Source organism: Oncorhynchus nerka, linkage group LG15, assembly GCF_034236695.1.
Source record: "Oncorhynchus nerka isolate Pitt River linkage group LG15, Oner_Uvic_2.0, whole genome shotgun sequence".
In the NCBI taxonomy this organism is placed as follows: Eukaryota; Metazoa; Chordata; class Actinopteri; order Salmoniformes; family Salmonidae; genus Oncorhynchus; species Oncorhynchus nerka.
This window is the reverse complement of record NC_088410.1, coordinates 58,958,130-58,986,024: the sequence shown is the minus strand read 5'-3', so window position 1 is coordinate 58,986,024 and position 27,895 is coordinate 58,958,130. Positions and strand designations below refer to the sequence as shown.

The following is a 27,895-nucleotide window of genomic DNA, read 5'->3' as shown; positions in this document are numbered from 1 at the left end:
ACTGGTGATTGTTATTGGCAACAACAAAAAAACTAAAAGAGAATTGATCTCTAAAAAGAATAAAGAAACAGACAAAGGTGTAACTGCATTTTTTTCTACTGAACTTCTGAACTGATTTCCTAACGCAAATTGAGAATAAAACATGAATTAACATTAATTTTCATGCGCATATGGCAGATAAATATAGCAGTTAGATTTTCATAAATGAAATGTCTAGCATTATCGTATGTATTTGATGACTGCTTTCTCCAAATTAGATCATTTGTCTAATTGGTATTTCAATGCACTATTTATGAAAAACCATGGGGGTGCCAATTTAACTGATAAAACAACGATCTGTACTGAACGTAAACTTTGCCGCCATAATAAAGAATATGCAACGACATGGGGTCTCCCTTTACGTGTAATGTTTATCATACTGTGTATTCGGTTAGTTTATCTTACTCACTGTTCTCTGCTGGTCCTCCACCTGGCTCTACAGTACACTTATTAATGTGGTTCACATAGACAGATGGCTTGAATGGTCTTGTTTATTCGGACAAATCTTAGGTTGTCATGTTCTTGCTGTAACAAAGGTTTTGATGAAGGATGTCTATGGAATGATAGACCGCACGGGACCAAAGTTGAAAGCCTGTAGACATTTATTAACTTCGATCATTGATTTTCCAATCTAACAAAATGATACATCATTTATTATCACAATCTGTTCTAAACAATTCAATATTACACACCATTCAAAACAACAGTTGGATCATTTTCCAATATAGCTTTATGAAATTATATAGAAATACAGTAGAATACTCTCTCAACATACAGTAGCTATAGATGATTTATATTTACAATATCATCCACCATATATGTTTGATAACCCTATGACACACGTAGCAGAAATCGGACTTTCCCCTTTGACCTGGATAGCAAAAACATTTAACATTCCAAATTTGATTTGATATGAATATACTTTTTAAAATGTTCATTACAAGGTATTATGTAATTGATACAGCTTTACAAAATCCGTTGTATAGTGTGCGCATTGCTGCGCTTATAATGTGAAGAAATAACCCAATCGTTTATCAACCTTTTAAACTTAACGTTCTCATCTGTAGCTTAAAACAGTTTTTTTTATGATAGTGGTTGTATTCATTTGGGATCTATCGTATCCCACAACTGTCTCAGACTATGTTTGGAATATTTATAACTCGCACAAAATAGTTCAACATAAATAACTCTAAAGTAAGCATATAGGAGTAGCTGTTTCCTTAAGCACTCAACACAGAATAGCCACATGTGCACACTCCCTCAAATCATTTGGAGAAAATATAATTTCTATTTTATTCAGCTATGTTCAATTTTATTCTTCATACTATGAAATTAATATAGAATAAGGAATTCTGAGCAAATCTTGTCTGCTAAATGAACTAGTGTAACCCACAGCAATAATGGCATAGCCAGATCAGGGCCTAACAAAAGGACAACTCAGAGTATGCTATTCTGTTCTTCTGAAATAGACTACATTTTCTATTTATTGTGATGGTGTGGGCAATATTACATGGATTTATTAGACTTGATTAAATGTAGATGTTCTAAAGGTTTGCATTAGGCTTGTAGGCTATGAGTGGAAGCCAGGAGATGCTAAATGTATTTATGTTCATTAACGGTCAATTACCCTGAGACCGGTAGTTATTTGCTTGACAATCATCTGCTGACAAAATTTCATGACCACCACAGCCCTATATAGGACCCCTGACTAGAATGTAAGAACAGCATTATGACAGATTTTTTTTGCTGTAAAGCCACATTCAAAATAACAACTAAACAAAGTACATCTCTTAACACTTCTATCCAAACATAACCCTTTCCACAGAGGGTTCTACCTGGAACCAAAAAGGGTGCTCCTATGGAGATAACCGAAGAACCCTTTTGGAAAGAGTGTACCAATATCGCTCAAGCCACTCAATACATTTCTTTAAAATTTCGTTGCCATAACAAAGTCAGCCTTTTCCGTGTCTGTTCCCCTGTTCTTGTAGTTGAGTTTGTTAAAGTCCTCCATGATCTCCACCATGCCCTTGCCTTTGGTCTCTGGGATGAAGTAGAGCACAAACACTGCGCTGAAGAGGCAGTATGCTATAAAGATCAGGAAGCAGAACTGGCCCAGTCCATCCTACATGGGGCACACAAATACCAACGTTAAACAGATCCATAGATCTACAGCAGTGTTTCTTGATGGAGCCGCTGATAAGCCCAAGCACACTCGATTCAACTAATCAACAGTTTGATGATGAGTTGACAAGTGGAATCAGGGGTGTAGTGCTCGGGCAAGAGCTAAAATGTGCACCCCTTCGGGTCCCCGGGACCAGGATCTACAGTAACTCACTGACCCTCTGTCAGGGGACACTATAGCCCATTAGTCTGCATATGACAGAAAAAAAGAAAGACTTTCAGAAACCGTCTACCACAATCCATGAGCATTTATCTTATTTCTTTTCTTTTCAGTAAAATGCAGGCTTATTGCTTGCTACAGTATGTCAAGTGTGTTCTAATGCTTGAATCACACTATAGGGGGTGACCTGAACCATACTATGCTCGTTTGAATGTTTTCTTTTTACACTGTCCTTTCCAGCACAGTCCGAGCAATTATGGTGGATATGTAACCAGGCCAGCCCAGTACAGTTTGACTTGGCTCGATTTGTTTCCATTGTGAAAAAAGGGTATGTTTCAATCATCAAGTGTGTGCATTGAAGACTTAGACCAGTAAGTATCTCACCACTAGGAAGGGGTAGAACATTCCAATCAAGAACAGGCTTAACCAGTTGATGGAGCCGCTAATGACGTAAGCGGACGGTCTCCAGGCCTGCAGGAAGATATCTGCAGGGAGGATGCTGGCTATTCCAGCTAGGAAGAGAATTTAGTACCATGACAAATAACTCCGTCTGGGGTTTGCTCACTTAGCTAGCCACAACCACAAACCACTCAGACCACAGGTGTAGACTTGTGAAATATGACTCATGAGGGGATTAATCATTTTTTGAGAACTCACAAGGTCCTAGTCCATAAACGCAGACGACAGAGAAGATGAGGGCGATGTTAGCATACGGGACCCATGAGTACAGGTCCTGTTGAGAGACAAAGAACTGTATTGGATCTCATGCTTGGCCCTTCTTCTATGGCATGGCATCAGCAACATCAAAGCTGTGGGTTCAATTTCATCAGGAATCACATCATGTACATGTATACAGTGGCAAGAAAAAGTATGTGAACCCTTTTAAATTTACCTGGATTTCTGCAGAAATTGGTCATCAAATTTGATCTGATCTTCATCTAAGTCACAACAATAGACAAACATAGTGTGCTTTAACTAATAACACACATTATTGTATTTTTCTTGTCTATATTGAATACATCATTTAAACATTCACAGTGTGGGTTGGAAAACGTATGTGAACCACTAGGCTAATTGGAGTCAGGAGTCAGCTAACCTGGAGTCCAATCAATGAGACGAGATTGGAGATGTTGGTTAGAGCTGCCTTGCCCTATAAAAAAAACACTTACAAAATGTGCGTTTGCTATTCACAAGAAGCATTGCCTGATGTGAAGCATGCCTCGAACTAAAGAGATCTCAGAAGACCTAAGATTAAGAATTGTTGACTTGCATAAAGCTGGAAAGGGTTACAAAAGTATCTCTAAAAGCCTTGATGTTCATCAGTCCACGCTAAGACAAATGTTTATAAATGGAGAAAGTTTAGCACTGTTGCTACTCTCCCTATGAGTGGCCGTCCTGCAAAGATGATTGCAAGAGCACAGCGCAGAATGCTCAATAAGGTTAAGAAGAATCCCAGTGTCAGCTAAAGACTTACAGAAATCTCTGGAACATGCCAACATCTCTGTTGAAGAGTCACACCAAAATCAAAATCTCATCCCAACTGTAAAGTATGGTGGAGGGAGCATCATGGTTTGGGGCTGCTTTGCTGCCTCAGGGCCTGGACAGCTTGCTATCATCGACGGAAAAACAAATTCCCAAGTTTATCAAGATATTTTGCAGGAGAATGTTAGGCTATCTGTCCGCCAATTGAAGCTCAACAGAAGTCGGGTGAAGCAACGGGACAATGACCCAAAACACAGAAATAAATCAACAACAGAATGGCTTCAACAGAAGAAAATACACCTTCTGGACTGGCCCAGTCAGAGTCCTGACCTCAAACAGATTGAGATGCTGTGGCATGACCTCAAGAGAGCAGTTCACACCAGATATCCCACGAATATTGCTGAACTGAAACAGTTTTGTAAAGAGGAATGGTCCAAAATTCCTCCTGACCGCTGTGCAGGTCTGATCCGCAACTACAGAAAACGTTTGCTTGAGGTTATTGCTGCCAAAGGAGGGTCAAACAGTTACTAAATTCAAGGGTTCACATACTTTTCCCACCCTGCAATATGAATGTTTACACGGTGTGTTCAATAAAGACATGAAAATGTATAATTTTCTGTGTGTTATTAGTTTAAGCAGACTGTGTTTGTCTATTGTTGTGACATACTGTAGATGAAGATGTTATGTTATGACCAATTTATGCAGAAATTCACATACTTTTTCTTGCCACTGTAAGTTGATTTGGGGTTTTTAGCTTGGTGAGTAAATGTCAGCTAGGTGGCATATATTATTATAATTTGAAAGAACAACCCAGAAAAGCCCTGAGGATTTGACCTGTTAGTTACCTTGATAGACAGCATAACAATCAGGATGGACATGATGACTCCCATCAACAGGTAGCCATAGCCCATCAGCATCTTCCTGCCCGCGCGGTCGATCAACAGAGACTGGCCCACGACACAACCCGTAATGTATTGTAAACACATTATAGAAACGAAACAATATAAATTACATAAACAAAACAATGTCATTTATATTATTAACATTTGTGAGTATATCTATGGACACAAAAAGACTGATCGTGGGACAACAAGGCTTGATCAAGGGAAAAGGTCAAGGGAAAGGAAGTCATCCGGACACAGATTAAGCCTAGACCTGGACTAAAAAGCATGTTCAAACAAGATTCTCAATTTGAAACACTTTTTAGGACTCGGCTCAGATACAGACTGTAATGTTATTCTCTGCTATATGACCTATGGTATGGTACTTACACAGAGAATGATGGTGATGAGATCTATTGTTCCGATGCCAATGGACAGGTAATGCATCTTGTCCTCTGCTACTCCAGCTTCACGGAAGATGTCAAAAGCGTAGAAATAAATCTATAGAACACATTTTGGGTCATTGTGGAGACGATGAGATGAAAGGAGAACGACGAGAAAATATAGAGCAAGAAGGGGGCTTAGCTGGAAAATTGGAACAGTTCTTAAGTTTGATTAAGAATACAGAATGACATTATCAGTCAATTATAATGCATTTACATTAAATGTACACTACCGTTCAAAAGTTTGGGCTCACTTAGAAATGTCCTTGTTTTTGAAAGGAAATGTATTTTTTTGTCTATTAAAATAACATCAAAACGATCAGAAATATAGTGTAGACATCGTTAATGTTGTAAATTACTATTGTAGCTCGAAACAGCAGATTTTTAATGGAATATCTACATAGAAACCATCACTCCTGTTTTCCAATGGCACGCTTTTTCTTTGCAACTCTGCCTAGAAGGCCAGCATCCCAGAATCGCCTCTTAACAGTTGACCTTCACACTGGTGTTTATATTTAATGAAGCTGCCAGTTGAGGACATGTGAGACGTCTTGTTTCTCAAACTAGACACTCTAATGTACTTGTCCTCTTGTTCAGTTGTGCACCGGGGCCTCCCACTCCTTTTCCTATTCTGGTTAGAAACAGTTTGGGCTGTTCAGTGAAGGGAGTAGTACACAGCGTTGTACCAGAGCTTTAGTTTCTTGGCAATTTCTCACATGGAATAGCCTTAATTTCTCAGAAAAAGAACAGACTGACGAGTTTCAGAAGAAAGTTATTTGTTTCTGGCCATTTTGATCCTGTAATCGAACACACAAATGCTGATGCTCCAGATACTCAACTAGTCTAAAGAAGGCCAGTTTTATTGCTTCTTAGTCAGCACAACAGTTTTCAGCTGTGTTAACATAATTGCAAAAGGGTTTTCTAATGATTAATTAGCCTTTTAAAATGCTAAACTTGGATTAGCTAACACAATGTGCCATTGGAACACAGGAGTGATGGTTGCTGATAATGGGCCTCCGTACGCCTAGATATTCCAGATATGTAGATATTCCATAAAAAAATCAGCCGTTTCCAGCTACAATAGTCATTTACAACGTTAACAATGTATACACTGTATTTCTGATTAATTTGATGTTATTTTAATGGACAAAAAATGTGCTTTTCTTTTAAAAAAAATGAGTTTTCTAAGTGACCCCAAACGTTTGAACGGTAGCGTATAATTGCCATCAACGTAGATCAATATTTTGCCCTTTTGGACCGAGCTGAATTGTACTGCGCTGGCCTGGTTACACCACCACGTTGTTGCTGGAACCGTGCTGGAGAGGACAATGTGAAAAGAAAATATCTGAGCAAGCACATAATGATTTCAGTCTGCATAATAGTTTGAAAAGGGTATTGGCCACACCGCGTTAAACCCACAGAATTGAACGCCGGCACAGGGGATGACCAGAACCAGCAGCTGCCACCTGACACAGCGAGAAGTCAGCACATCCCAAATGGTCTTAACATTCTGGCCCTGTATGCTCGCTCTCTCCTTCCCCATTTCATCCATCTCCATCTGCAGGTCATCCTCCTGCCACAGCCAGTGCAGGGCTATTAAACACACACACACACACACACACAAAGATTCATAATTTGCTGATCAATAAAAGCAATAGAAAACCTACTCTCTCTGATTGCCTTAAAATACTTGATTATCTAAAATTAAGTAATTAAATGATAAATACAACAAGAACATGACAAGCCCTCCCCCCTCCCTGTGATGTGTATGACTGTAATGTAATGTTATAGACCATGCCTGGACTGGACGTATACCTTTTCTGCATCCCTCAGTGTCTCCCTTGTCGATGTATAGGTAGCGGGGAGCCTCAGGGAAGAACAACAAGGTCACAAATTGGAGGATGGCAGGGAGGCCACCAAGGGCCATGAGCCAGGGCCACATGTCTTCGGTACCCATCAGCTCCCTGCAGAGAGAGAGAGAGAGAAAGAGAGAGTGAGACAGAGAGAGGGTGAGATAGTGTGTGTGTGTGGGTGCGTGTGCGTGCGCGTGTGCGCGTGTGCGTGTGTGCGCGCGTGTGAGTGGGAGACTTGACCCATTCCAATATACTGAGTGTTTTCCTCCTATAGTTTGATTCCAATATTTACATCTTTTGATAATTGAACTTTCTAGCCAAAGTTCTGCAACTTAATTCGAATATATTATTGGTGTTTCACACAATTGTCTCACACAATTTGCACGTCGTGCTCACAAAATGATGACATTTTGAATAATCAGAATCTTGTATTTCAGTTTGGCAAGGACCAGTAATGGTGCGTGGGTAGAATCACTGGGAAAGGTAAACCAGGGGGAAAAAGCCATAATACAACCTATGTGTTGTGATAATTGCATTGTTTGCTCTATAACCTACACGCCTTGCCACAGTTATATACAGTATAGGCTTAAGGCCGAGACAATAAGAAGACACAGTGGCAGAATAAATTAAACCACACCTTTGTTTCATCACAAAACCGGAGAGCAACCTCTGTCCGGTGAAGTCCACAAAGCATATTGCATGTAACAAACCATTACAAGCAAGTTAATGTTTCCGACATTTTCTGACTACTAAACAACTATTGATTTAAAACCACAGAGTGGAGAGTCGCAAAGAAAACAGGAGCTGCCTTCACTATTCCAGCACCATTTCAACATCATCAAATCACCTATGCTTAGTCTAGTACAGTGACAACTAAAAGATTCCCAAAACTATTTAGTCCAATCAACATAAGCTAAATATCATGTGGCAGTCCATGGTGCGGATGTCTGTGTGTGTGTGTGTGTGTGTGTGTGTGTGTGTGTGTGTGTGTGTGTGTGTGTGTGTGTGTGTGTGTGTGTGTGTGTGTGTGTGTGTGTGTGTGTGTGTAGACTCACCCTACTTGTAGAGAAACGCCAATGCCATCCTCCTCTCTTTCATGTTGACGAAACTGTCATACAGTACACTATTTTAGTTTTTGTTGTCCTAGGCTACCTGGTTAAAATGCTTGCTCACTAGCCTAACTTCCTTTCATTGGCAAACGCTTAGCCAGCTATTTAACATTAGCCTACTACATTTAGCTACATATTAAACTTCCATCCTCTCAGGCCAGAGGCACAATGTATGAATTTGTGGTTGGATCAGAATTGCCGTTATAATCATTGGCCAGTACTTAGAATTAAGTAAAATGACAAGTCCAAATCCTTATCTCCATCCATGGCTAATTTAGGAAAGGGACAATTTTAGCTGGCTAGCTAGGCACTAGAGGATAACAACACAACAAGCAACAACTGTTTTTTTTCTGTCAATAACATTGGACTTGATGTGATGTGATTGGTGTGAAGCCAAATCCAAACTGGCTTCCCTTCATACTTTTTTTTGTGCTCCAGGACCATTCACAGATGAGCTCACTCAGTTTAGCTGAACGCTATTATTGTATTAAAAAAAAATATCAAGGGAGGCCAAATGCTTGCAGGCTTCCCTTGCATTCAATGCTATGGGTGGCAACAGTATCATACTCTTTTTGACCATTATTTTATGTTTTTTTCTTGTTAAATTTTTTGGTGAAGCCTGGCTTCCCCTGGCATCATGAATACATGCCAATGGCCAGGACAGGGACATGTGAGAGTGAGTAGATTCGATCTAAAGTGGAGAAGACTCAGGATGGTAGGTACTCAGGGTGGCAGGTAGCCTAGTGGTTAGAGTATTGGGCCAGTAACCGAAAGGTTGCTAGATCGAATCCCCGAGATGACAAGGCAGTTAACCCACTGTCCGTCATTGTAAATAAGAATTTGTTCTTGCCTAGTTAAATAAAGGTTAAATAAAAAAATAAAAAAATAATAACATTGATGGTACTGACTTGATTCCAACAATCTGACCCATGACTTTCCCCAGGCTACTGAAGATGTTGATGGTGATGGTCAGGAATCCTCTCAGCTTCTTGGGTGAACTCTCGCCCAGATACATCAGTTGCACGTTCCACCCCAGGCCTGAGAAAGAAAGCAAGAGAGGGAGAGGCCAGGTAGAAAGGCACAAGAGATGTTACAAACACTAGTACCACGGGCTGCCCCGACATTCTCACAATAAAGTACACACACATGAGACAAAACAGACACATACCAGCATTATATCCATAGAGAAATCTGCCCAGCAGGATCATCTCAAAGGACTTGGCCATGGGACTGAAGACCATCAGTACAGCGGCTACGAGGGCCACTATGTTGTTGAACAGCAGGACTTTCTTCCTGCAAATCCAGACAGGAGAGACATTAGGAGTATCCTCATTAGTTAGTATAAAAACAACACTTCCTGGGTGTGTGTATCGTGTACAGTGTCTGACCTGCCGTAGGTGACAGAGAGGCTGCCACTGTGTATAGCCCCGACCCATCCTCCCAGGCTGAACACAGACACTATGAAAGACCAGATGAGCATGTTGGTTGAATCGCTTACTGGTACTTCATACCTCCTCAGCCAGGTCTGGTTCACAAAGCTCTGGATGTGCTACAGACGCACAGAGAGGGAGAGACACTGGTTTTTACTACAATGAGATTTGGCTCAAAGAATAATATGTTTATTCCTGATGGCAATGGCATGGCCAGATGTTGTGATCCATATGTTATTACTCATATTATGCATTGTGTACATTAACTTTGATCCCTTAGCTCCTCACAGCAAATACAGAACACTACAGAGCTCAGAGCTGTGGCCGTCAGTATTCTTTCTTACCTCAGCTGGAGAAGCCATGATGGAAACTTGCATCCCCAATTGAAATGATCCCCCAATTCCCAATACCAACGTCAACAGGTAAAGCCTCCAGTACCGCACCTAGAATACAAAATTATGTCTACACCAGGGATTGACCTTAATGGTTGCCATATTACCTGGGGCAAGTGAACTGGGCTGTTTTCTTTTTCTGAAAACAACAAAACTGCAAAGAATTCCAGTAAGCCTAAAATCCCCATTGTTGAAGTAAAAGACGGACAATTTATGGCATTTATGGCAGGCGGGCAAGTTGAGCCTGTTCTGTGGTTTCCTTCCCAATTTGGCAGGTGATTTTTCACAACTGAATTCCAGTAGCCTAACATTGGGGCTACACTGGGTATGGAAAGCCAATAGGTTGAAATCGTCTCACCTTGAAAACGCATGGGATTGGTATCTATTACAAGCGGTGTTGTCGCCTGGTATTAAACTACACACGTGTTGTGAATGTCCAGTGTGCATTTACAGGTGAATAGACCACCTGTCTTCTGTACATCAAACAACTTTTCAAACAAATATTCCCCTGATTAAATGTCGTGGTCCCCTGCCCCCTTGCCCTCAGAACAGCCTCAATTCGTTGGGGCATGGAATCTACAAGGTGTCGAAAGTGTTCCACAGAGATGCTCCAATGCTTCCCACAATGTGAAGTTGGCTGGATGTCCTTTGGGTGGTGGACCTTTCTTGGTACACACTGTTGAGCATGAAAAAAACCCAACAACATTGCAGTTCTTGACACAAACCAGTGCGCCTGGCATCTACTACCATACCCCTTTCAAAGGCACTTGAGTCTTTTGTCTTGTCCATTCACCCTATGAAGGCCACACATTCACAATCCATGTCTTAGTTGTCAAAAACAAACATTTCAACCCTTCTTTAACCTGCCTCCTACCCTTCATCTACTACACTGATTGAAGTGGATTTAACAAGTGACATAGGGATCATAGTGTTCACATAGCGTTCACACAGCTTTAAATGTACACTTTAAAGCTGCAATATGTAACCTTTTGAGCAACCTGACCAAATTCATATAGAAATATGAGGTATAGATCTGCCATTGTCATTGAAAGCAAGTCTAAGAAGCGGTAGATCGATTCTACGTGCACTATTTTTATGCTTCCTATTCTTAAATTTATTTTTGTGTCTTTTACTTTCGGTTTTGTATACCAGTCTCAAACAGCTGAAAACACATATTTCACAGCATTTAGATGGTACAATGACTCTCTACACTATACTTGCCTATTTTTTTTAAACAAACTGAAATTAGGTGAACTATTAGAATTTTAGCAACCAGAAAATGCAGGAGCTATTTCTGCATAGTGCATGTTTCAGGTATTGTATTTAACATTAAAGGGATAGTCCACCGGAATTATAAAATGACACATTGGTTTCTTTACCTTGTAAGCAATCTATGGACAAGGTATTACATTTACATTTAAGTCATTTAGCAGACGCTCTTATCCAGAGCGATGACAGCAATCCATGCTTTGGTTTAGTTTCCCTGGCACTGTTTTCAAATGCTAACATTTTAGCATTTGTGGCACAAATCCCATTTAAGTGGTGTAGATATTAGCATATTTCGTGCATGATGTCCAAATCATCCAAAACTATTTAAAATTTATTGTGAAGCACCAAGCTCTAAAATTGAATGTAAAGCTGACAAAGTCACTTATAGATGATTACAAACTGGGTGGTTCGAGCCCTGAATGCTGATTGGCTGACAGTTGTGGTATATTAGACCGTATACAACAGGTATGACAAAGCATTTATTTTTACTGCTCTAATAAGGTTGGTAACCAGTTTATAATAGCAATAAGGCACCTCTGGGCTTTGTGGTATATAGCCAATATACCACGGCTAAGGGCTGTATCCAGGCACTCCGCATTGTGTCGCTCAAAGAACAGGCCTTAGTGGTATATTGGCCATATACCACACCCCCTCGTGCTTTATTGGTTAATTAGAACATAATGCAAAAAATGCTAATATCGATACCATGACTTGTATGGGATTCCTTTCCTTTTCTCCTATCCATGCTGAGATTAATTTCCTGTCCTTTCCTAGCAATCGTTCTGCCTTTCCTTTCCTATCCTCCTTTCCTAACTTCCTTTCCTAGCACCATTTCCGCCCATCCTTTCTTAGCTCTCTTTCCTTATTTCTTTTTCTAGCTCCCCTTTCTTCCCTTTACTTTCCAATCTCCCTTTCCTCCATCCTTTTCCTAGCTTCCTTTCATTATCTAATTTCCTCTCATAGCTACTTTCCTTTCCTCCTATACTTTCCTTGCTCCCTTTTCTTCCCTAGCTTTTCCATTTTCTTCCTTTCCTCTCCTCCTTTCCTAGTTTCTATTCTTTCTGAGCTTCCTTTCCTCCTTTTCTAGCTCACTTTAATCCATTCTAGGAAATGAGGAAAGGAAGCTAGGACAGGATAGGAGGAAAGGGAGCTAGGAAAGGATAGGATGGGAGGAAAGGACAAGAGCAAGGAAATTAAGCTAGGTAAGGAGGAACAGAAAGGGGGCTAGGAAAAGGAGGAAAGGAAAGGAAGCAAGGGAAGGAAAATGAGTTAGGAAAGGATAGCAGGAAACAGAGCTAGCAAAGCAAAGGAGGGGAGGAAAGGATCAAAGAAAGGGAGCTAGGAAATGTAGAAAACAAACTAGGAAAGGAGGAAATGGGGCTTGTAAAGGAAGCATAGAATGGTTAGGAGGAAAGGAAAGGAGGAAGAATAGGAAATGAGGAAATTGAGGTAGGAAAGGAGAAGAGGAAAAGGAGATAGGAAAGGAAATAAGGAAAGTGAGCTAGGAAAGGAGGAAATTAAGCTACAAAAGGAAAGGATGAAAAAGAGCTAGGAAAGGAGGGGAGGAAAGGGGATAGGAAAGAAGGAAAGGAATCTAGAAGACAAAAAAAGGGAGCAAGTCAAGGAAGCTCAGAAAGGTTAGAAAGAAAAGGAAAGAAGGAAAGAAGCAAGGAAGCAAAACTACCCAAAAGAGCTAGGAAAGGAAAGGAAGAAATGGAGATAAGAAAGGTGGAAAGGAAGGTAGGAAAGTAAAGGATAAAAGGGGTCTAGGAAAGGAGGGAAAGAAAGGGAGCTAGGAAAGGAAAGGAGGAAAGGGAGTAGGGATTTTTTTGACTGCTAACTACTCACATTTTTTTTTTTAGAGTGCTGGAATACTCAAATGGAAAAAACATATTTGCGTATTTATCTACAAGTATATGCCAACAGGTCGCAACAATGCAACATGTATCATAACCATTACAGACAACAAATCCTAATTGCTAAATTTCCACATATATATTCAGTCAATAAAAAAGCAAGTGGCGTTTAAGATGAATTCATTGAAAACATAATGTCAACATTATATCTCAGAACACCATGTTAAAAAAGGCACTAACCTCAGCAGTGGCGCTTGCTTGTAGAAGCTTATGGCCGTGCAATAGCATAGCCTTGCTTTGTTACTTTAGAAGACAAGACGCTCTTATTACCCGAGCCGTTGTCACAGTCAAGACACACCTAATTTATAGTAAAAAAAATAAACAATGATATATCAGTTTAAAATAGGATCAAACATTTTTCCAAAATAAAAATGTTATAATGTTTACTTATGGTCCATCCTATTCAACTTTTGCTGTATATATACTATTCTGTCCTACGTATTCAAATCAAAGTTTATTTGTCACGTGCGCCGAATATAACAGTGAAATGCTTACTTACAGGCTCTTAAGGAAAAAAAGGTATGTTTGTGTGTGTGTATGTAGGTAAGTAAAGAAATAAAACAACACTAAAAAGACATTTGAAAATAACAGTAGCAAGGCTATATACAGACACCGGTTAGACAGGCTTAATGAGGTAGTATGCACATGTAGGTATGGTTAAAGTGACTATGCATACAGTGGGGCAAAAAAAGTATTTAGTCAGCCACCAATTGTGCAAGTTCTAGAACTTGAGGCCTGTAATTTTCATCATAGGTACATTTCAACTACGACAGACAAAATGAGAAAAAAAAATCCAGAAAATTTAATGAATTTATTTGCAAATTATGGTGGAAAATAAGTATTTGGTCACCTACAAACAAGCAAGATTTCTGGCTCTCACAGACCTGTAACTTCTTCTTTAAGAGGCTCCTCTGTCCTCCACTCGTTACCTGTATTAATGGCACCTGTTTGAACTTCTTATCAGTATAAAAGACACCTGTCCACAACCTCAAACAGTCACACTCCAAACTCCACTATGGCCAAGACCAAAGAGCTGTCGAAGGACAACAGAAACAAAATTGTAGACCTGCACCAGGCTGGGAAGACTGAATCTGCAATAGGTAAGCAGCTTGGTTTGAAGAAATCAACTGTGGGAGCAATTATTAAGAAATGGAAGACATACAAGACCACTGATAATCTCCCTCGATCTGGGGCTCCACGCAAGATCTCACCCTGTGGGGTCAAAATGATCACAAGAACGGTGAGAAAAAATCCCAGAACCACACGGGGGGACCTAGTGAATGACCTGCAGAGAGCTGGGACCAAAGTAACAAAGCCTACCATCAGTAACACACTACGCCGCCAGGGACTCAAATCCTGCAGTGCCAGACGTGTCCCCCTGCTTAAACCAATACATGTCCAGGCCCATCTGAAGTTTGCTAGCGAGCATTTGGATGATCCAGAAGAAGATTGGGAGAATGTCATATGGTCAGATGAAACCAAAATAGAACTTTCTGGTAAAAATTCAACTTGTCGTGTTTGGAGGACAAAGAATGCCGAGTTGCATCCAAAGAACACCATAACTACTGTGAAGCATGGGGGTGGAAACATCATGCTTTGGGGCTGTTTTTCTGCAAAGGGACCAGGACGACTGATCCGTGTAAAGGAAAGAATGAATGGGGCCATGTATCGTGAGATTTTGAGTGAAAACCTCCTTCCATCAGCAAGGGCATTGAAGATGAAACGTGGCTGGGTCTTTCAGCATGACAATGATCCCAAACACACTGCCCGGGCAACGAAGGAGTGGCTTCGTAAGAAGCATTTCAAGGTCCTGGAGTGGCCTAGCCAGTCTCCAGATCTCAACCCCATAGAAAATCTTTGGAGGGAGTTGAACGTCCGTGTTGCCCAGCAACAACCCCAAAACATCACTGCTCTAGAGGAGATCTGCATGGAGGAATGGGCCAAAATACCAGCAACAGTTTGTGAAAACCTTGTGAAGACTTACAGAAAACGTTTGACCTCTGTCATTGCCAACAAAGGGTATATAACAAAGTATTGAGATAAACTTTTGTTATTGACCAAATACTTATTTTCCACCATAATTTGCAAATAAATTCATTAAAAATCCTACAATGTGATTTTCTGGATTTTTCCCCCCCATTTTGTCTGTCATAGTTGAAGTGTACCTATGATGAAGATTACAGGCCTCTATCATCTTTTTAAGTGGGAGAACTTGCACAATTGGTGGCTGACTAAATGCAGTACTTTTTTTTGCCCCACTGTATATGATGAACAGAGATTAGCAGTAGAGTAAAAAGAGGGGTTGGCGGGTGGTGGGACACAATGCTTTGGCAGCCTCCACGCTACGTCATATCCGGTCACAACTTGCAGGCTTGTTTTCGAGTTGCTGTGCGTTTTGTTGCCAACCTATTTTGCTACCTGACAACTTTACGGTTTTCACTTTTTAATTACCGTTCATATATTTATTTATTTTTTCCTCAACTTTTTCACTCCGGACGCTTTATCTGGACACGATTCGTCAGGACCTCCAACAGCCGAAGCTAAGTAGTAACATTAACATGATGCCTTCTAATTGCAGCCGCTGTGCTCGCCTTACGGCGAGGATAGCTGTACTGCAAGCCCAGCTTCAGACGCAATCGTTAGGCAAGGGTAATTTCAGTGTAGGAAAGGATGAAACAGCGTCTGTGCCACCAGTAAGTACAGATGGTAGTATAAATCCCCTGGCACAGTCCCCGCAGCCGGACAATTTTCTCACGGTTTCTGGAAGGAAATGCTGTAGGAACGCTCAACCGGTGTCGCTCATTCAGCCGACAGAAACTTTCAACCGGTTTTCCCCATTAAGCAGCGGGTCGGTGTCAGAGGCCGAGTCTTCTCTGGTCTCTACTCCTCCCGTTACGGGGTCTGAGACGCCGAAGCTTCCCACCATTAGCTCTGACAAATTGAAAACTCTAGTCATTGGCGACTCCATTACCCACAGTATTAGACTTAAAGCGAATCATCCAGCGATCATACACTGTTTACCAGGGGGCAGGGCTACCGACGTTAAAGCTAATCTGAAGATGGTGCTGGCTAAAGCTAAAACTGGCGAGTGTAGAGAGTATAGAGATATTGTTATCCACGTCGGCACCAACGATGTTAGGATGAAACAGTCAGAGATCACCAAGCGCAACATAGCTTCTGCGTGCATATCAGCTAGAAAGATGTGTCGGCATCGAGTAATTGTCTCTGGCCCCCTCCCAGTTAGGGGGAGTGATGAGCTCTACAGCAGAGTCTCACAACTCAATCGCTGGTTGAAAACTGTTTTCTGCCCCTCCCAAAAGATAGAATTTGTAGATAATTGGCCCTCTTTCTGGGACTCGCCCACAAACAGGACCAAGCCTGACCTGCTGAGGAGTGACGGACTCCATCCTAGCTGGAGGGGTGCTCTCATCTTATCTACCAACATAGACAGGGCTCTAACTCCTCTAGCTCCACAATGAAATAGGGTGCAGGCCAGGCAGCAGGCTTATTAGCCAGCCTGCCAGCATAGTGGAGTCTGCCACTAGCATAGTCAGTGTAGTCAGCTCAGCTATCACCATTGAGACAGTGTCTGTGCCTCGACCTAGGTTGGGCAAAACTAAACATGGCGGTGTTCGCCTTAGCAATCTCACTAGGATAAAGACCACCTCCATTCCTGTCATTACTGAAAGAGATCATGATACCTCACATCTCAAAATAGGGCTACTTAATGTTAGATCCCTTACTTCAAAGGCAATTATAGTCAATGAACTAATCACTGATCATAATCTTGATGTGATTGGCCTGACTGAAACATGGCTTAAGCCTGATGAATTTACTGTGTTAAATGAGGCCTCACCTCCTGGCTACACTAGTGACCATATCCCCCGTGCATCCCGCAAAGGCGGAGGTGTTGCTAACATTTACAATAGCAAATGTCAATTTACAAAAAAAAATGACGTTTTCGTCTTTTGAGCTTCTAGTCATGAAATCTATGCAGCCTACTCAATCACTTTTTATAGCTACTGTTTACATGCCTCCTGGGCCATATACAGCGTTTCTCACTGAGTTCCCTGAATTCCTATCGGACCTTGTAGTCATTGCAGATAATATTCTAATCTTTGGTGACTTTAATATTCACATGGAAAAGTCCACAGACCCACTCCAAAAGGCTTTCGGAGCCATCATCGACTCAGTGGGTTTTGTCCAACATGTCTCTGGACCCACTCACTGTCACAGTCATACGCTGGACCTAGTTTTGTCCCATGGAATAAATGTTGTGGATCTTAATGTTTTTCCTCATAATCCTGGACTATCGGACCACCATTTTATTACGTTTGCAATTGCAACAAATAATCTGCTCAGACCCCAACCAAGGAACATCAAAAGTCGTGCTATAAATTCACAGACAACACAAAGATTCCTTGATGCCCTTCCAGACTCCCTCTGCCTACCCAAGGACGCCAGAGGACAAAAATCCGTTAACCACCTAACTGAGGATCTCAATTTAACCTTGCGCAATACCCTAGATCAGTGGTCACCAAACTCCGGCCCGCGGGCCGGATACGGCCCGTCAGCACATTTGGCCCGGCCCTCTGAACAATACCAGAGACGCTATCGAATTTTTTTCCTATTTGGCCTCCAGAAAAAAAATCCTAGGCCCGGCCCTGTCAAAGAGAGAACGGAATAATGGCGAAAAGGTTAGGTAAGAGAAAAATTGATTCAGAATGCAGGGTATTTAACCTGCAGTGGACAAACAATTTTTTTTTTGTTCAATGCAAAGAAAAGGCTGTTTGTCTCATCTGTCAAGAGACGGTGGCGGTATTCAAAGAATACAATCTTCGCCGACACTATGAATCCCGTCACAAAGACAAGTACGATAGCTTGCAAGGCCAAATACGAGCAGACAAACTCTCAAAGCTAAAAGTGGACTACTATCTCAGCAGAATACATTTGTACGCCAAGCTCAGCTGAACCAGGCATCCGTTCGGGCCAGCTTTCGGGTTGCTAAACTGATAGCAAGAAGCGTAAGCCTTTCACTGACGGAGAGTTTGTTAAGAAATGTATGGATGCTGTCGCGGAGGAGGTGTGTCCCGAGAAGAAAGATGCATTTAATGCCGTAAGTCTGTCGGCGAGTACAATCACCAGACGCGTTGAAGAAATCGGGAGTAATGTATATGCCCAGCTGCAGCAGAAGACGAAAGAATTTGACTTTTTTCATTAGCACTGGATGAGAGCACGGACGTGCAAGACACAGCGCAACTGCTCATTTTTATTCGTGGAGTTAGCGCAAACTTTGAGATATGCGAGGAGCTGGCAGCCCTCAAGTCTCAAAGGGACTACAACGGGAGAGGATATTTTTGACAAAGTGTGCCAAACCATGGAGAAGTTGGACCTGGACTGGTCAAAGCTAGCTAGCATCACGACTGACGGGGCTCCTAGCATGGTGGGCGAAACTCGCGGTCTAATAGGACGCATGAACCGGGAGTTGGAAAAAAGGGGTCTCACCGCCCCGCTACGAGTCCACTGCCTAATTCACCAGCAAGCACTGTGCTGCAAAGTGTTGAAGTGGGATTCTGTAATGAAGGTTGTGGTGTCGTGCATAAACTTCATCAGAGCAAAGGGACTTAAACACAGGCAGTTCCAAGAATTCCTGTCTGAACTGGAGTCTACGCACGGAGATGTGCTGTACTACACAGAGGTCTGATGGCTGAGCCGGGGCAGAGTTTTGAGGCGTTTTTACTAGCTGCTACCCGAAATTAACGCATTTCTTCATTTAAAAGACAAAACGGTCCCAGAGCTGATCGACCCAGAATGGAAATGGCACCTCGCATTTTTAACAGACGTGACAGAAATACTTAACAGCCTTAACTTGCAGCTACAAGGCGAGGGGAAACTCATTTGCGACATGTATTCACACATAAAAGCATTTGAGGTGAAATTAGCGCTGCTTTTGGAACAAGTGAAAAAGCGCAACTTCGTCCATCTTCCTGCTACCCAAAACCTGTCGACAGAGAACCCAGCGGTCCCGTTCCCAGCTGAAAAGTGTGTGGAAGCACTGGAAATGCTGAAGGCGGAGTTCGGTGTGCGATTCAGTGAACTACATGTTCATGCAAAAGAAATCCGTCTTTTTCAGAACCCCTTTGTTGCCGACATTGATGAAGCCCAGCCTTCATATCAGTTTGAGTTGGCTGAGTTACAGAACTGTGATGTTCTGAAAGACGCATTCAAGCCCAACAGTCTCATTGACTTCTATGCCGCCCTCCCAAACGACACAACGTATATCTGCGAGAAAACCTTTTCTCGCATGAAACTGCTGAAAACCCTGATGAGATCAAGATTGACAGATGAACATTTGCATCAGTGCTTGAGACTGGCTGTAACTAGAATGGAACCTGATATTCAACTTCTCACCAGCCAGATGCAGGCCCACAGTTCACACTGATGAACATACATAGGTAAGCTCACTTTTCTGACTTGAATGAGTCATTCTGAGCATAAACAAATATAATCATAATAAAATCTACTGGGATAAAATCCATCTTTACAACCATACTGGTAGTGAAATGTATTGTGCTGTGTAGGTGCTGTATCACTTAGTTCAGTTTCTCAACCTGCTTCTTTTGTGGTTTTCACAGGGAAGTTGATGAGAGAGAGCTGCAAACAGCGGTGTCTACAAGCCTACTGGAACCTACAAAAAGGATTATACGGAAGGAACACAAGAACTTTAAGAGACTGCTCATATGTGTCAGAGAGATTCTGCTCTGACAACTGAGCTGAACTTTTATCTGTTAAGATTGTGCATGGCACGAAAGAAAGTTAATGTTCCATGGCTTTTTTTTCTATGAAGAACCCAGAGAGAGTTATTTAGTTATTATTTATTTCCTGTTTGTTCTGTGAAGAACTCAGAGAGGGTTATTTAGTTATTATTTATTTCATTAATAGTGTTATTATTTGTTTCCTGACTTTTTTTCTGTAAAGAACCTGGAAAGGGTTATTTGGTTATGTGTGGCTTTCTGGAAAACAATACATTTTTTTTAAGCTCCCCTACGATCGTCACACTTTTTCTGTTACAAACTGACACCGGCCCCCCATCAGAGAAGGGAAAAGTTATGTGGCCCTCACAGGAAAAAGTTTGGGGACCCCTGCCCTAGATGCAGTTGCACCCCTAAAAACTAAAAAAATGTCTCATAAGAAACTAGCTCCCTGGTACACAGAAAATACCCGAGCTCTGAAGCAAGCTTCCAGAAAATTGGAACGGAAATGGCGCCACACCAAACTGGAAGTCTTCCGACTAGCTTGGAAGGACGGTACCGTGCAGTACCGAAGAGCCCTTACTGCTGCTCGATCATCCTATTTTTTCTAACTTAATTGAGGAAAATAAGAACAATCCAAAATTCCTTTTTGATACTGTCGCAAAGCTAACTAAAAAGCAGCATTCCCCAAGAGAGGATGACTTTCACTTTAGCAGTGATAAATTCATGAACTTCTTTGAGGAAAAGATTATGATTATTAGAAAGCAAATTACGGACTCCTCTTTAAACCTGCGTATTCCTCCAAACCTCAGTTGTCCTGAGTCTGCACAACTCTGCCAGGACCTAGGATCAAGAGAGACGCTCAAGTCTTTTAGTACTATATCTCTTGACACAATGATGAAAATAATCATGGCCTCTAAACCTTCAAGCTGCATACTGGACCCTATTCCAACTAAACTACTGAAAGAGCTGCTTCCTGTGCTTGGCCCTCCTATGTTGAACATAATAAACGGCTCTCTATCCACTGGATGTGTACCAAACTCACTAAAAGTGGCAGTAATAAAGCCTCTCTTGAAAAAGCCAAACCTTGACCCAGAAAATATAAAAAACTATCGGCCTATATCGAATCTTCCATTCCTCTCAAAAATTTTAGAGAAGGCTGTTGCGCAGCAACTCACTGCCTTCCTGAAGACAAACAATGTATACGAAATGCTTCAGTCTGGTTTTAGACCCCATCATAGCACTGAGACGGCACTTGTGAAGGTGGTAAATGACATTTTAATGGCATCGGACCGAGGCTCTGCATCTGTCCTCGTGCTCCTAGACCTTAGTGCTGCTTTTGATACCATCGATCACCACATTCTTTTGGAGAGATTGGAAACCCAAATTGGTCTACACGGACATGTTCTGGCCTGGTTTAGATCTTATCTGTCGGAAAGATATCAGTTTGTCTCTGTGAATGGTTTGTCCTCTGACAAATCAACTGTAAATTTCGGTGTTCCTCAAGGTTCTGTTTTAGGACCACTATTGTTTTCACTATATATTTTACCTCTTGGGGATGTTATTCGAAAACATAATGTAAACTTTCACTGCTATGCGGATGACACACAGCTGTACATTTCAATGAAACATGGTGAAGCCCCAAAATTGCCCTCGCTGGAAGCACGTGTTTCAGACATAAGGAAGTGGATGGCTGCAAACTTTCTACTATTAAACTCGGACAAAACAGAGATGCTTGTTCTAGGTCCCAAGAAACAAAGAGATCTTCTGTTGAATCTGACAATTAATCTTAATGGTTGTACAGTCGTCTCAAATAAAACTGTGAAGGACCTCGGCGTTACTCTGGACCCTGATCTCTCTTTTGAAGAACATATCAAGACCATTTCGAGGACAGCTTTTTTCCATCTACGTAACATTGCAAAAATCAGAAACTTTCTGTCCAACAATGATGCAGAAAAATTAATCCATGCTTTTGTCACTTCTAGGTTAGACTACTGCAATGCTCTATTTTCCGGCTACCCGGATAAAGCACTAAATAAACTTCAGTTAGTGCTAAATACGGCTGCTAGAATCCTGACTAGAACCAAAAGAATTGATCATATTACTCCAGTGCTAGCCTCTCTACACTGGCTTCCTGTCAAAGCAAGGGCTGATTTCAAGGTTTTACTGCTAACCTACAAAGCATTACATGGGCTTGCTCCTACCTATCTCTCTGATTTGGTCCTGCCGTACATACCTACACGTACGCTACGGTCACAAGACGCAGGCCTCCTAATTGTCCCTAGAATTTCTAAGCAAACAGCTGGAGGCAGGGCTTTCTCCTATAGAGCTCCATTTTTATGGAACGGTCTGCCTACCCATGTCAGAGACGCAAACTCGGTCTCAACCTTTAAGTCTTTACTGAAGACTCATCTCTTCAGTGGGTCATATGATTGAGTGTAGTCTGGCCCAGGAGTGGGAAGGTGAACGGAAAGGCTCTGGAGCAACGAACCGCCCTTGCTGTCTCTGCCTGGCCGGTTCCCCTCTTTCCACTGGGATTCTCTGCCTCTAACCCTGTTACGGGGGCTGAGTCACTGGCTTACTGGGGCTCTCTCATGCCGTCCCTGGGGGGGGTGCGTCACCTGGGTGGGTTGATTCACTGTTGTGGTCAGCCTGTCTGGGTTGGCGCCCCCCCCTTGGGTTGTGCCGTGGCGGAGATCTTTGTGGGCTATACTCGGCCTTGTCTCAGGATGGTAAGTTGGTGGTTGAAGATATCCCTCTAGTGGTGTGGGGGCTGTGCATTGGCAAAGTGGGTGGGGTTATATCCTTCCTGTTTGGCCCTGTCCGGGGGTGTCCTCGGATGGGGCCACAGTGTCTCCTGACCCCTCCTGTCTCAGCCTCCAGTATTTATGCTGCAGTAGTTTGTGTCGGGGGCTAGGGTCAGTTTGTTATATCTGGAGTACTTCTCCTGTCCTATTCGGTGTCCTGTGTGAATCTAAGTGTGCGTTCTCTAATTCTCTCCTTCTCTCTTTCTTTCTCTCTCTCGGAGGACCTGAGCCCTAAGACCGTGCCCCAGGACTACCTGACATGATGACTCCTTGCTGTCCCCAGTCCACCTGACTGTGCTGCTGCTCCAGTTTCAACTGTTCTGCCTTATTATTATTCGACCATGCTGGTCATTTATGAACATTTGAACATCTTGGTCATGTTCTGTTATAATCTCTACCTGGCACAGCCAGAAGAGGACCCCCCACATATGGCCACCCTACATAGCCTGGTTCCTCTGTGCTGCTGCTCCAGTTTCAGGTTTCTTCCTAGGTTTTGGCCTTTCTAGGGAGTTTTTCCTAGCCACCTTGCTTTTACACCTGCATTGTTTGCTGTTTGGGGTTTTAGGCTGGGTTTCTGTACAGCACTTTGAGATATCAGCTGATGTACGAAGGGCTATATAAATAAATTTGATTTGATTTGAATGCAGATAGCCCGGTTAGCCAATGTGTGGGAGCACTGGTTGGTCGGGCCAATTGAGGTAGTATGTACATGAATGTATAGTTAAAGTGACTATGCATATATGATAAACAGAGAGTAGCAGCAGCGTAAAAGAGGGGTTGGGGGGAGGTGGGGCACACAATGCAAATAGTCCGGGTAACCATTCGGTTACCTGTTCAGGAGTCTTATGGCTTGGGGGTAAAAACTGTTGAGAAGCCTTTTTGTCCTAGACTTGGCACTCCGGTACCGCGTGCCATGCGATAGTAGAGAGAACAGTCTATGACTGGGGTGGCTGGGGTCTTTGACGATTTTTAGGGCCTTCCTCTGACACCGCCTGGTGTAGAGGTCCTGGATGGCAGGCAGATTTGCCCCAGTGATGTACTGGTCCGTACGCTCTACCCTCTGAAGTGCCTTGCGGTCGGAGGCCGGGCAAATGCCATACCAGGCAGTGATGCAACCGGTCAGGATGCTCTCATGTTGCAGGTGTAGAACCTTTTGAGGATCTCAAGACCCTAGGCTCGTGTCACATGTATTCTTCAGATATACTACATATTCTATCCACATACTGTCCATAAAGGTTATCAATCCCATCCATATATTTACATATATTCTATATTTTGGAATTGCATTATTTTACTTTTAGACTTGTGTATTTTTAGATATTACTGCACTGTTGGAGCTAGGAAGAAGCATTTCGCTACACCAGCAATAATCTGCGAAATATGTGTATGTGAACTATAACATTTAATTTGAATTCAGCATTGAACACTGCATGGAGATGAATTACGGACAGGACATCCGTTTGGCGAGTAGGCATATGCTTAATGATTCTAATGAAAATACACTCTTTGTCTTTATCAAACTAATGTGTTTGCATATTTTCAGTGTGGATCCTGTTTACGTTTAGGGGGGTTATAGCCTAGGCTAACCCATTCTAAAAGGCACCAGCAGTTCGCAAAGGAGCTTCAAGCCAAGCATCACACCGTTCTAAATTCCCTTTTACCTACATGTCCCATTCACTCAATTGCGTTCCGACTGCTCCCTCCACATAGGCATGCTGAGTGTGCACACAAGCTCCCGTTAGGACTACAGAAATGCCTATAAAAACATCAGTTAGATGTATCCCATCTAACTAATGGGATACACAAATGACGACAGTCTCATCACAAATTAAAAATGGACTGGTTGATTGAAGTAGGAAAATATGTGTTCCAACAACGAGCTGCAGATTTGGAATAATTGCTTTGCGTCTATTTTCCATTTAATTTAAGGTGGCTTGGTTTAATTTTTGTTGGGTCTGCAAATGTGCATGTATAAATGGAACCCCAGAGTCAAAGCAAATTAACTTTATCTTCAAGACAAAATTTCACTTGTCCGTTCAAGCAGCCACAAAGCACATTCCGCCAAATAGTTTTACAGTATTAAACAAAACCTCTGGTTAAAGATCGATCTTTGACATCCGTTTACTCGATTACTCATGCCCATCCCTAAAAGGGAGCTAGAAAATGAGGAAAGAAAGCTCAGGAAAGGATGGGAAGAAGATAATTTGTTAGGAAAGAAAATTAGGAAAGGAAAGGAGGAAAGAGAGCTAGGAAAGGAAAGGACATGTATCTTCATGTACAGAAGACAGGCGATCTATTCACCTGTAAATCCTCACTGGACAGGTGTAAAGATCAAGTATCAAAATACATAACAGGGGTTTACAACAAGAGTAATTGAAAAAGGCGATATAGTTACCTAGAAATGCACAACGGACATGTGAGAAGATCAAGTTTAAAAAATAGATTTGACAGTTTAAAAAATGAAGTGGAAAATAATAATAACAAGCGTTAATATGGCCTGATTTACGAGCCAAACTTTTCCTGTAACACTACACAAGTTTTCAACTCGTGTAGAGGAATAACAGGCGACCACATCGCTTGTAATTGACACCAATACACTTGTTTTCTACGGTATAATAGCAAAAGCCTGTTTTTGTGGTGAGACGATTTGAACCTTTTGGCTTTAAAAGTCTGCAACACTGGAAGCATAACTTTTGGTCTGGGCGAGCAGAATGTGTCGACATCTTGAAAATACATTTATAACTCATGCAAATGTTGTGCATTCGACATAGCCCTGCAGGCCAGTAAAACACTTGTTTCTGCTTCCTCCCTGTTGTTTACTTAAGTGACCAACAGGTTCTGACAATGTTGTGTGAAAATAAAATTTTCGTGCAAGAGAGAAGTGACCAACAAAATACTGCTGACTTGTCCGATGGAGAAGTGCCTTTCAGACCTTAATGTCAATCCCTGTTCACTCCAAACTGTACCTCATAACTCATTGAAACAAAGGGCAACATTAGGGTATACAGTACACAGACATGATTCAAGTTTGATATTACTGTCAACAGTCAAATTGGATGCATATGCCTACATTGTTTGTAACATTGACATAGGCTAAGTGCCACATAACAAAAGGATGAGGCGTTTCAAAGTGTGCCTCATCAGTTAATCAAATGTATTCGTAAAGCTCTTTGAACATCAGCAGTTGTCACAAGTGCCTCATGATCAGTTAGTTTGTGAGTGATGTTCTGCGCTCCTACCAGGTTTTTGAGTGCTTCTCTCATCTCTCTGTTTGAGGCTCCCTGGGATGCTGACTGGAACAGGAGAGCAGGCGGTCATTTATCCCCCACGACCAACCTGTCCCTGAAATAGTTACTATTTACGCCAACTGGGTTGATCATTGAGCCTAATAGTGGAGAGGAGGTAAGATGGGAGAAGGAGGTTGGAGGGAAGGTAGGAATGAGAGAGGGAGAGAGAGAGAGTGCGTATAAGATAGAGAGAGTGACAGGAGGAGGGAGAGGGCAGGCAGAAAGGTGTTCTACCTGAGAGCTGTTTGTAGGTATTGCATTTGGTAATTGTTTAGTATGGCCACACAAATCTTTTTGCTGGTTTGAACTTGTATATGTATGTTTTTATATGGCTCCATAGGATATCATTTTTGTTGGCATGGGTATACATTCGTTTCCAAAAACCTTTGGGACAACAACGTAGTCAGTGATTAAGGAACTATCTGCACTTGGTCTGACGGATGGTATATTTTCCTGCCAAAATAAAGATATGCAACTTCCTGTTAGTGTTGTGAAGTAACAGACATGGGTCTCAATTGTGTAATAAGTTAGTTGATATCTAACTCAGTTTCTCTGCTGGTCCTTCTATACTTATTTCCCAAACGTACAGTGCCTTCGGAAAGTATTCAGACCCCTTGACTTTTTCCTAATTTTGTTAGGTTACAAGCTTATTTGAAAAATTATTACATTGTTTTTCCCCTCATCAATCTACACACAATACCCCATAATGACAAAGAAAAAACTGGTTTTTAGACATTTCTATTAATTTATTAAAAACAAAAAACAGAAATATCACATTTAGATAAGAATTCAGACCCTTTACTCAGTACATTGTTGAAACACCTTTGGCAGAAATTACAGCCTCAAGTCGTCTTGGGTATGACGCTACAAGCTTGGCGCACTTGTATTTGGGGAGTTTCTACCATTTTTCTCTGCAGATCCTCTCAAGCTCTGTCAGGCTGGATGGAGAGCGTTGCTGCACAGCTATTTTCAGGTCTCTCCAGAGATATTCAATCCGGTCTGGGCTCTGGCTGGCCACTCAAGGACATTCAGAGAACTGATGAAGCCACTTCTGCGTTGTCTTGGCTGTGTGCTTAGGGTCTCCTTGTCCCTGCTGCTGAAAAGCACCCCCACAGCTTGGTGCTGCCACCACCATCCTTCACCGTAGGGATGGTGCCAGGTTTCCTCCAGACTTGACGCTTGGCATTCAGGCCAAAGAGTTGAATCTTGGTTTCATCAGACCAGAGAATCTTGTTGCTCATGGTCTAGGAGTCTTTAGGTGCCTTTTGGCAAACTCTAAGCGGGCTGTCATGTGCCTTATACTGAGGAGTGGCTTCTGTCTGGCCACTCTACCATAAAGGCCTGATTAGTGGAGTGCTGCAGAGATGGTTGTCCTTCTAGTTTCTCCCATCTCCACAGAGGAACTCTAAAGCTCTTTCAGAGTGACCATCGAGTTCTTGGTCACCTCCCTGACCAAGGCCCTTCTCCCCCGATTGTTCAGTTTGGCCAGGCTGCCAGCTCTAGGAAGAGTCTTGGTGGTTCCAAACTTCTTCCATTTACGAATGATGGAGGCCACTATGTTCTTGGGGACCTTCAATGCTGCAGTAATTCTTTGGTACCCTTCCCCAGATGTGTGCCTCGACACAATCCTGTATCGGAGCTCTAGGGACAATTCCTTCGACCTCATGGCTTGGTTTTTGCTTTGACATGCACTGTCAACTGTGGGACCTTATATAGACAGAAGTGTGCCTTTCCAAATCATGATCAAATCAATTGAATTTACCACAGGTGGACTCCAATCAAGTTGTAGAAACATCTCAAGGATGATCAATGGAAACAGGATGCACCTGAGCTCAATTTCGGGTCTCATAGCAAAGGGTCTGAATACTTACGTAAATAAGGTATTTTTAATATA

General features: G+C 42.1%; 1 protein-coding gene and 1 pseudogene across 1 annotated transcript; one reads left to right on the top strand and one right to left on the bottom strand.

The window, feature by feature from the left end:
* Nucleotides 1-623: 623 nt before the first annotated feature.
* LOC115142975 (solute carrier family 2, facilitated glucose transporter member 11-like) lies at nucleotides 624-26,638 on the bottom strand. The gene is made up of 12 exons (XM_029682903.2): nucleotides 25,954-26,638; nucleotides 9,923-10,021; nucleotides 9,537-9,697; nucleotides 9,317-9,441; nucleotides 9,057-9,186; nucleotides 7,002-7,150; nucleotides 6,592-6,779; nucleotides 5,134-5,244; nucleotides 4,708-4,809; nucleotides 3,038-3,113; nucleotides 2,765-2,892; nucleotides 624-2,161 (listed from the first exon to the last, which is right to left on the bottom strand). Exons 1-12 carry the CDS (start codon nucleotides 25,975-25,977, stop codon nucleotides 1,967-1,969), a joined length of 1,488 nt encoding a protein of 495 aa, XP_029538763.1. The 5' UTR covers nucleotides 25,978-26,638; the 3' UTR covers nucleotides 624-1,966.
* LOC135560284 (uncharacterized) lies at nucleotides 12,953-20,323 on the top strand (annotated as a pseudogene).
* Nucleotides 26,639-27,895: the final 1,257 nt, after the last annotated feature.

Bases quoted from the DNA above. Each gene is read 5' to 3' on its own strand.
- LOC115142975 (XM_029682903.2), bottom strand. From the start codon at position 25,977: ATGAGAGAAGCACTCAAAAACCTG. The intron at 10,022-25,953 runs GTAGGAGCGCAG...TTTGTATTCTAG, and splicing joins GAGAAGCACTCAAAAACCTG to GTGCGGTACTGGAGGCTTTA. The intron at 6,780-7,001 runs GTATACGTCCAG...TGTGTTTAATAG, and splicing joins CACTGAGGGATGCAGAAAAG to CCCTGCACTGGCTGTGGCAG.